This window comes from Mauremys reevesii, linkage group 13, assembly GCF_016161935.1.
Source record: "Mauremys reevesii isolate NIE-2019 linkage group 13, ASM1616193v1, whole genome shotgun sequence".
Classification (NCBI taxonomy): domain Eukaryota; kingdom Metazoa; phylum Chordata; order Testudines; family Geoemydidae; genus Mauremys; species Mauremys reevesii.
The window spans coordinates 1,151,170-1,161,639 of NC_052635.1; the positions used below are offsets into that span (position 1 = coordinate 1,151,170).

General features: G+C 48.0%; 2 gene segments (V, D, J or C); both read left to right on the forward strand.

Moving 5' to 3' along the window:
* The first annotated feature begins 1,265 nt into the window (after positions 1 to 1,265).
* LOC120380715 lies at positions 1,266 to 1,930 on the forward strand. The segment is given in 2 exon segments: positions 1,266 to 1,358; positions 1,608 to 1,930. Coding segments are annotated over 2 exon segments (366 nt in total).
* A 5,151-nt stretch (positions 1,931 to 7,081) lies between these two features.
* LOC120379830 lies at positions 7,082 to 8,068 on the forward strand. The segment is given in 2 exon segments: positions 7,082 to 7,184; positions 7,486 to 8,068. Coding segments are annotated over 2 exon segments (366 nt in total).
* The last annotated feature ends 2,402 nt before the right edge of the window (positions 8,069 to 10,470 follow it).

The window sequence follows — 10,470 nt, forward strand, 5'->3', positions numbered from 1 at the left end:
GGGGTTGGATAGAGGGCAGGGGAGTTGGGGGGGTGATCGGGGGCGGGGGTGTGGATAGGGGTCAGGGGAGAACAGGGGGGTTGATTGGGGGCAGGGGTGGGGGCAGTCAGGAAGGAGGGGAGTGTTGGATAGGGCGGCAGGGGGCAGTCGAGGGCAGGGGTTTGGGGGCAGTCAGGGGACAGGGAGAAGGGGTGGTTGGATGAGGCAGGAGTCCCAGGGGGACATCAGGAATGAGAGGAGGGGTTGGATGGGGTGTCAGGGGTCGGGGGCTGTGGCAGGGGTCTTGGGGGGTCGTAAGGGAACTGGGGGATTGGATTGGGCAGGAGTATGGGGGGGCAGATAGGAGGTGGAGGCTGGGCCATGACCCCCTCCCCTAACCAGACCTCCATACAATTTACAAAACCTGATGTGGCCCTCAGGCCAAAAAGTTTGCCCGCCCCTGCTCTAACAGAACAGGTTTATATTTCAAAGCTCTAGCCTTTGTAAGGAAGTTTTGTGAGTTATTTATGGCCTTAATTGCCATTTACATACTTTTCTAATATGTCTTTAAAGGCTGAATTTGGGTTCTGTAGCGTACTAGTTGCTTAACTCTTTCTAGCCCAGCAACACGCAAGTTACGTTCCTTCTGATCTTCCCATGTCTGGGAGGATCTTTCCGTTTCTGTCCTTGTGTAAGTGTATGAGACCCACCATCCTGTGCAAACCAAGCCCGATGCATTATCACAATTATATTCATGTGAACTCATATATGCAAGAATTTACAAACTTTCAATGAAAATTTTTGTTGTCAGTAAAACAAATCACCCTCCCACCCTTGGAAAATAGTAGCACGATTTCCTGCAGCTGGAAAAATTTACAAGAGACACGGCGCGAGGTTCTGATCTCTGTCCCATCACTGCAAGTCTGGTGTATCTCTATCGGGACAGGGTCTTAGCTGATTTAAAGCACTTCAGCTCCCCCGAAATCAACATCCACCCACCCAGCTTGCTCTTTCCGTCCTCCAGCTTTTCTATTCGTTCAGCGTCTTATACAGCTATGTGATGTCTATTGAATAGAGAGAGTCACAGCTGGAACAAACCAACCTTTTTGATGAAAGAGCCAGCAGGGACATTTTCACATAGAAATCCTTAGCAAACACCACTCCCCTCCCCTAGTTTCCTCTCGCTTTAGGCATTGGGGTCAGATCCGCCCCTCTGGACTTTTCAGGGAGGCACGTGGGTCGGTTTATAACATTCAGCCAACAGTCCCCTGGCTTTCCTGTTGTGTTTTCACCGCCTCTTTGTGACTCTAAGAGCAAAGTCCGCTAAACAAAGGCCATGCGTTTTGTTCTAAACCTTTTTATGCTCACTCTATGCCCAGGTAATTGAGCTGTTAAGCTCCATGAACAAAGCTGGGTCACTGCTAATTAAACCCTCTCTCTCCCCTCCCAAAACCAGAACCAATCCACCAGCTGTCTCCGTTTCGTTGCAGCGCTCCCTCCCCGTCAGTCTACCTATCTACATACCTAGTTTTATTCCTCCCCTTCCACAGTCTCTTTCTCTCTCTGGGTTGAGCACTCAGCTTGTGTGGAACTGATCGTATATTGTGTGTGTTTATTTCTTGTCGCAGGTGCTGCGCTGGGTGATTCGGTCCAGTCCAAGGAACCCCAAGTGTCTGAAGTAGAAGGAAGCTCGGTGACACTCAGCTGTTCCTACAATACCACCGATTCTAGGGGCGTCTATCTCTACTGGTACCGACAGTCTCCTAACCGAGCCCCGCAGTACATTCTGCGGAGAGGGACGAAGTTGTACACGTCTGACAGCGAAAATGCTGGTTTCGCCCAGGAGAGGTTTTCTTCCCAGGCTGCTGACAGCTCCACAGTTCTCAACATCAGAGCCCTGGAGCTGGCGGACACAGCGGTGTATCTCTGCGCCCTGCAGCGGGCACAGTGACACAGCCACGGAGCAGAGCTGTACAAAAACCCTCCCTTCCTTCCCATTCAACTGCCCTGCACTGGAGAGAGGCCAGAGACAGGCGTCCCCGAAGCCCCGCAGTCTCCCCCTAGTCACCCAGACAGCTTAGAGGTCTTTAGGGCACTGATCCTTTTTAAATTCTGTGTTTGTACAGCGCCTGGCGTAATGGAGTCTTGCCCTAAGACCAGGGCTCCTAGAATGCGCTTAATGGATAGTGCCTAGTATAATGAGGTCCTGGTCCGGGACAGGGGCTGTTGTGTCAATATTCAGTCATGATCATGAGCTCAGAGCAGGCAAGTTCTATGTGGAGAAGAATAGTGAGAAGATGGTTGATAGCCTCTTTACAAACAAACCTTTTCCCGTCAATCAGCACTGGCTGGTAGGAATCATCTCAGTTTAAAGCCTGAGCTAAGCGCCATATCGATAAACATACAGATTTTAAGGGCAGAAGGGAGCACTGTAACCATATAGTCTGATCTCCGTCATAACACCGGGAAGAGAATATCACCCAACGACTCCTACTTGCAGCCCATACTTTGTGGTTGAACTGGAGCAGCATGAGACATTATATTTAACAATAGGACTTTTTTGGTCTCAGAAAGGTCTCTGAAATGTCTTTCTTGCTGGCTTTTGATATTTTCTTGCATGGTTTCTTACGGCCACTAGTGGGCGCCCCTGACTTACAATAGTGACGTTTCACATTACATTAGATATTTTGTTCTATAACAATATCAGAGTCAAACTGACAGAAGTTCCCTTGTGACTTCAGCATCATAGGACAGGCATGGAAGAGAGGAGGTGGCCTCCGAAAGAGCAGATCTAACATTTAAAACTGGAACTAACATTTAAACAAATTAAAGGAAGAATGATTTTATAATTAACCAAAGGCTCCTAAAACAAAGAAGATAAATTTATGCTGCAAATTGCTTTACTACTTGGCTGTCTCTAGTGACCTGCCTTGCTGGTGTAGGTCTTCTTCAGGTATAGTGAGGAGTTTTGGAATATCATACAACATCCCAAATATACTGCTGTGTTCCTTGAGCTGCATGAAACATTATTCAACTGACTGTATTGCACAATCTAGCACCTGGTTAAATAATTCAACTTTGAATTGTTGTTTGGGGTCTTTTATGGCATTATCCCATGCCTCATAATCAAAATGACTTCTTCGGTGACTCTTATATATATATCTTGTATTCTTGAATGGGTGGGAAAATAGCTTCAGTGTGAAGTTCCTCTGCCCACTTATGTTCATTCTTCAGAACGTTTTGAAATCCCTCCTCTGACCGGTAAGACTGTAGGTATGATTTTGCTTTGTCCAGTTGTTCCATTGCTCCAGATATATCAAGGTCAACACCTTGGAGCCTTTTGCTTACAACATTTATTGCAAACAGTATGTCATGCCACAACACTAAGCCGCACAGAAATTTGAAGTTATGTATGTTTCTGGTGATTCCATTTCCCTCTACCACTGTTCTCCCACAAACAGTTCCTGTCATAGCATTATCCTCCATAATGGCAACTATGGCATCATCTATATTCCCAATCTGGTGTTCAATAGGCTTTATCGCCTCCACTCGACTTTCCCATCGTGTGGAACTCAGTGGTTTCAGTGCTAGAGTTAATGTTCCCAGATGTTGCTTCAAAACCTGCCATCGATGAGTTGATACAGAGAAAAATACATAGATGCTTTGAATTACATTAAAAAATTCAGCAGCCTCACTGGAAGCTGATGCTGCATCACTGACCACCAAGTTCAATGAATAAGAACTGCATGGGACAAAAAAAGCTCGAGGGTTTAACTCTCAGATCCGCGTCTGCATTCCTCTGTTCTTTTCTCTCATGTTGGGACCATTATCATAGCCCTGATCTCTCATGTCAGCTATCGCAATTCCTGTATCTTCCAGATTTTTAAGAAGCACATTTGTCATACCAGCTCCTGTAGTATCATCAATAAATTCTAGAAAATGCTCTCTGACAGTCACCATTGCAGAGACATTTTCACTAGGTTCTGTTGTTGTTGTTACAAAACACACCATTAATGTCATTTTTTCTGTATGGCTGATGTCAGATGTGCAGTGCAGAATAACAGAGTAATATTTTGCTGACTTCAAATCTACCACAATCTTTTGTTTGACTTTTGTTGCCAGTAACTGTATGATCTCATTTTGAATTGTTTTTTCCAAGGTATTGGTGTGTGTACATTTCTTGGGTGGTGATGCTTCTTAGATGCTCCTGGAATACAGCATCAAAATCAGTGATGAGGCAATTTCCATCAGCTTCTAACACAGCCCAATAGGCACCATCCCCTGGGGAGACTTGCATGTACTGGTTGAAGCTAGATACAGTACAGACCACACCTGACCCGGTAGGGCCATTCTTATGTTCTTAAAAGCTGTGGGGCCAGAAGCTGGAGAGGGGTGCCTGGAACAGGGATGGGGAATATAGGTGTAGTTGCCCAGAACTGTGACCAGTGGACCATCCTTCCTCTCGTAGAAGTCTAGCCTAGGACCCAGTGATGATTTTTCGGCCGGAAAGTTTTAAAAGATGACTGTAAACCATGGCTAGAAGAATGCTTTAAGAAGTGCTACATTATCAATTTCATCCAAGCCCCTTAACTCTGAAATGACTTTCATGAAACATCTATAGGCTGCATGCACTGTTTCTCTGGGAAGACGCCATCCATGAGACATGCCACCAGAAAATAAGCTATTTCTCCCCATGAGTGGGCTAAGAATGCTTTTCCTGCTCCCCCTCCGCTTTTCTACTAGAGGGCGCTCCACAGCAACACATCCCATAGTATTTTCTTGGTTTATTCAGTTACTGTAGTCCCAGGAGGTGACAGGAAGGCCACACACAGGTCACAGAAAAAGCAGGTTCCATATTTATAATACCAACTGTTACATGAGAAGCAGCAGGCAGAAATCCTTTGTAAGTAATTGGTGAAGTTACAAAATGCCCTGCTTGGTTCTACATCTCCACCGTATTCTCCTGCTGTCAGGTGAGAGCCATTTTCATTGTGAAGCAGATGTATACATACTTCAGAACCTCAACTTTTGTGATATTTGGCAAGTAAAATGCAATCTCTAAAAAAAAAACCCAGAGAATATATGGGGATTTTATGTAATTATTTTGGCAAAACTGGAATTGTATTAAAAATCACGTTTTTGCTCATCAGATGTGCCTTGAATGATAGATAAATATTACAGAAAAATGGATGCAAAAAAAGTGTTTCAAGACCTTTTCCCCCTTTTCAGGTATTGCTGAAAGTTTTTCTGTGTCCCAGTCATCTCCGGAGCTGAGAATCTCCGCTGGACACAATGCAACATTGCAATGTAACGTCTCCACGGTAGACAGAAACCCCTACCTGTTTTGGTACCGTCAGTGTCCGAGCCAACCTCCCCACATGTACTGACTGCTTTCAGGTCTGGTGAGGAGAACAAGTTCGCCCTCGGGAAATTCTCAGCAGTTTTGTATTTGGAGGATAACGATCATTTTATTAATAAGCGTCTGACCTTGGAAATTGAAGAGGCGTCTCTCCAGGACTCCTCCGTGAACTACCGTGTTATCAGACCCACTGTGGAGTAGGGTAATATCTGTATCTGTACAAAAAAGGTAAAGATTTCTCAGGGCTACATAGTGTGGAAGGCACTGTGTCTTTCTGCCTGACAACTTCTTTGTCCAAGTTTGGTTCCATTCAGGCTTGGCTGGATCATATATATTTCCACTGTAAATTTTTACTCTTTTTGCTTAAATTAAGATACTTTTGCCATTTGAATGACTGAAGTCCTTTAAAGCTATAAGGGAGTGTGCAATGGTATTTTCACTTTCAATCATATTTCTTCCCCCGATCACTTCATGTGTTGCTCATTGCTTAGTGCTGTACGTGCTCCCAGATTCTTGGGCCCAGTCCAGGAAAACACGTAGGCAACGGCTTTAGTCTTGCAGAAATAAATGGGCTACACACACTGCTAAAAAGTAAACATGTTTAAGGGCTTCACTAGGATAGGATTTTAGTTTAAAACGCTTAAGATATAAATGATTATTGCATATTTTCAGTCTCTATCCCTGTATAATATTATATCACTAAGCGCCTCTTAACCAAGCATGACTACTTCTTATCTCAGTAATAGTTACGAGAGTAGTTACATGTCGAAGTTTGCAATGTTTTAATACCATATTTGCTGCCTTTGCAAAAAAATTCATTGAGAAATTGGTTACCAAATTTTCTGAATTTGGAAACACCTGCTAAAAAACACGGGGTCAGATTCTGGTCTCTTTTACAGCAATGGAAGCCTGAGACAACTCCAGCGCTGGAGACAACTCCTGCGCTCCAGATCCTCATCTGGTGAAAGGCATCGCAGTTCTAGCAGAGCCAATGTCTGTCTGTCTGTGAGCAGGATGTGGACAGGCAGCCCAGGGGTTAGAGCCGGAGTGAGCATCCAGAAGACAGAGCCAAGGGGCAAAGACAAAGTGAGGCATGGGGCTGAGGGCCAGGGCAGGATTACCTGCAAGTGAGGCCAGGCGGAGTCCAAGGCAGGAGCAGGGCTGGAACAAACCAGCCAGAAGCCAAAGTAGCAGCCCTGGCAAATGATTTGGGCAACTCCTGAACTGTTGCTGCTGCTGGGCTTAAGAGCTGGTCTGCTGACTCTTCCAGCCAATCAGGCTGTGTAGTCTATGAGGCAGCCCACTGCAGGCCAGCTGTGCTCCTTAGGATTCCCAAATACTGGGTCTGCTGCAAGTCCTAATTCTTGGGCAGGCGTTTCTTTCTTTCTTTCTTTCTTTCTTTCTTTCTTTCTTTCTTTCTTTCTTTCTTTCTTTCTTTCTCAGTTACCTATTAACGAGAAAACAAAGCGCTGACTAAAAGCACCTGAGGTCACAAGAGAACTCAATCTCTTTCCTATACCCTGACAATTGCAATAAATAAATAAACCAGGACTTTTTCTAGAAGTAGGATGTGGGGGGAAATCCCCAGATGAATTAGGAGAAGGAAGTAAGCATGATGTTACAGTCAGCCACAAACCCCACCTCCCTCTGCTTCCTGGGAAGCCGTGTGTTCACATCCTGCCCCAGAGAGAAGTAAGGCAGAATCTGAGTCAGGTTTTAACATTCGAGGCGCTTTCTGCAGGGCGTGGAGGTCTGAACACCTCTCAGTGGAACTACTGGGGCCACTTATCTCAAACAATGAACAAGTGTTTGCTTCTGAGCCTCTTCCTAGGGACTCGGTGTCCAGGTAATTGTTGTGTTGTTCGGGCAACTTGTCTCACTGCCTATGAATCTGTCTCATACCAAGTTGCATCCTTAATTATCTTTCTACCAGGTGTCTCTTTCTTTCCCTCACCTCGCCTTTCTCTGTCTAACGATCTCTATTACTCTGCTCTCTCTCTCAAAAGACTCTCTCTCTCTCGCTCCCCATACACCCTCTCTATCTGTCTGTCTATCCCCATCCACCCCCTCTATCTGTCAATACATCCCCTCCATCTAGCCCTATGCACCCTCCCCTCATCTAGCTGGTGCATTTTGTTTTGCTGCAGGTGCTGTGTCTGGGAATTCAGTCCAATCCATTGAACCCGACATGTCTGGCACAGAAGGAAACGCTGTGACACTCAGCTGCTCCTACAGCACCAGCTATAGCGGTGTCTCTCTACAGTGGTACCGCCAGAGCCCCAACCAAGCCCCGCAGTACATTCTCCAGAGAGGAGCGAAGGGAAGCACCATCAGTGACCACGCAGATTTTGCCCTGACGAGATTCACTTCTGAGACTAACGCCACGGCTACAGTTCTGATCATCAAAGACCTGGAGCTGGCAGACAGAGCTGTGTATTATTGTGCCTTGAATGAAACACAGTGAGAGAGCCCCCGGAGACAGCTGCACGAAAACCTCCCACATCCCTCACGTGCCTTCGTCCCCGTCTGTCTTGGGTGTTGAGTTTGAAAAACCTTTGAGGCAGGAGCTGTCTCTCACTGGGTGTCTGTGCAGCTCCCTGCCTGACGGGGACAGCCCAGATCTCAGTTTTATCCTCCTGTGCCATCACCATGACCATCAATTTCCAATTGTGTGCTAGGAAATACTTGGTCTCAGCATTTTAATCTGATTTCGGGGTTTGAACACCAGATTCCCATTAAAAATGAACATGGGCTGATATAATAGATTGACAGATTAAAAAAAAAACAGAAGGCACCTATCTGATCGACTCTGACTCCTGCGTAGCACAGGTCAGAGAGCGTCATCTCACAATTCCTGCTTTCAGGAGAACACTTTCAAAAATGCTTTTTGAAAATGGAACAGAATCCCAAGCGCTGCCCCGGGAGCGCTTTGATGTGTGAGTGTGGTCGAGCGCCAGCGCTGGGAGCAAACTTGCTGCGCTCGAGGGTCGGAGTGCTGATTTTTCACGTCTACACTTGCAAAGTTACAGAGCTGCCCAGAGTGCACTGCTCCCAATGCTGCTGCAAGTGTGGCCACTGGTTGGGATGGCAGCTGACAGTGTGAACACACAACAGCGCTTTCCCTGCAGCGCTCTCTGAGGGGAGCTGTTACTCTCGGTGCTTTACATTTGCAAATGTAGACTGAGGGCACATCTACACTGGCAAAGCTACTGCACCAACAGTTACAGAGCCGCTCAGAGAGCACAGAAGGAAAACCGCTGTTGTGTGTTCACACTGACAGCTGCGTGTGCAATAGTGTGTTCACACTTGTAGCACTTGCGCCGCTGTTCGGAGAGGTGCACTCTGGACAGCTATCCCGCAGGGCCGGCTCCAGGCACCAGCTGAGCAAGTTCCTGCTTGGGGCGGCAGATTCTACCGCGGCTTCCGCCTAAACCTAGGGCGGCAAGGCCGCTTTTCTTTGCCGCTTCTCCGGCGGCCCTGTAGGGGGCAGCGGCGGTGCGGAGGAGCGGAGCGCCCTGCAGCAAGCCCGGCAGGGCAGCCCGCGTCCTTCCCTCCCAGCCCACTGGAGCAGCGCGGAGCCCTCCCGGCAGGCGGCGCGGCAGTCAGCCCCGGGGTGAGCGCCCCTGAAGCGCTGGCCACCCCCTTCTTTCTCCCCTGCTCCCTCCCCCGGAGACGGGGGCGCATGCTGCCGCACAGGGAGGCCCCTGGCTCCAGCGGCCCTGTAGGGGGTTTTGTTTGGTTTTTCCCCTTCTTTGCCGGCTGCGCTGTTGTTTCCACACACCCCCTTTGCTGCTCCGGCCTGTGCCCCAGCTTTGCTGCTCTGGTGGACCTGCCCCCTTCTTTTTTTTTGCTTGGGTGGCAAAAAGCCAGAGCCGGCCCTGGCTATCCCATAGAACATCTCTTCCTCTTCTGCCACTAAGAGTTGTGGGAAGGCAGAGGATGCTGTGGGGCATCCCAATGCTCCGTGATGCATTGCTTTGCATCTCAGCAATCTCTTTGTTTCCTTCCGCATTGGGCGCCATGTTTCAACGGTTTGTGTTCTGCAGGCCCTGCCCTGCCTCTTTCCGGCTGCAGGAATGGATCCCGAACTGCTGACCAGAATGCTGCTCGATCTGACCAGCACGTCATGAGTAGCAGTTCAGTTATTCCTTAAACTACAAAGGCAAGAGGAGTGTGACATTGATCTCGCCACGAGTAGTAGCTACCACACGAGATTGCTTGAGGCATTCACGGAGGTGCTGACCACAGTGGAACACCACTTTTGGGCTTGGGAAACAAGCACTGCATGGTGGGATCGCATCGTGATGCATGTCTGGGATGATGAGCTGCCCCCATCCCTGCGCTGCAAGGACACGAGAATGAGAGCTGCCCTGTCACTGGAGAAGCATATGGTGATTGCACGGCAGAAGCTGGCTACCCCAGACTGCTACCGATCGGTCGCTAACCAGTTTTGAGTGGGAAAGTCGACCATTGGAGTCATGTTGATGGAAGTGCGCGGGGCCATTAATCACACCCTGCTCCGAAAGACCATGACTCTGGGCAATGTGCATAGCATTGTGGCTGGCTTTGCACAAATGGGTTTCCCTAGCTGCAGAGGGGCGATAGATGGCATGCACATTCCAATTCTGGCACCAGACCACCTAGCCACTGAGTACATTAATCACAAGGAGTATTTCTCAATGGTTGTCCAGGCCTTTGTGGATCATCATGGGCATTTCACAGACATTAACACAGGCTGGTCCAGAAAGGTGCATGATGCCCACATCTTTTGGAACACTAGCCTGTTCAAGATGTTGCAAGCAGGGACTTTGTTCCTGGACCAGAAGATCACCATAGGGGAAGTCAAAATGCCATTGTGATCCTGGGAGACCCCGCCTACCCCTTAATGCCGTGGCTTACGAAGCCATACATGGGGCAACCTGATAGCAGCAAGGAGCAGTTCAACAGGCTGAGCAAGTGCAGAATGACAGTGGAGTGTGCATTCGGCCATTTAAAAGCCCACTGGTGATTCCTGTATGGGAAGCTGGACATGGCTGATGACAATATTCCTATGCTTGTAGCCGTGTGCTGTATGCTGCATAATATTTATGAAGGGAAGGGTGAAAGCTTCACTCAGGGCTGGACCACAGAGG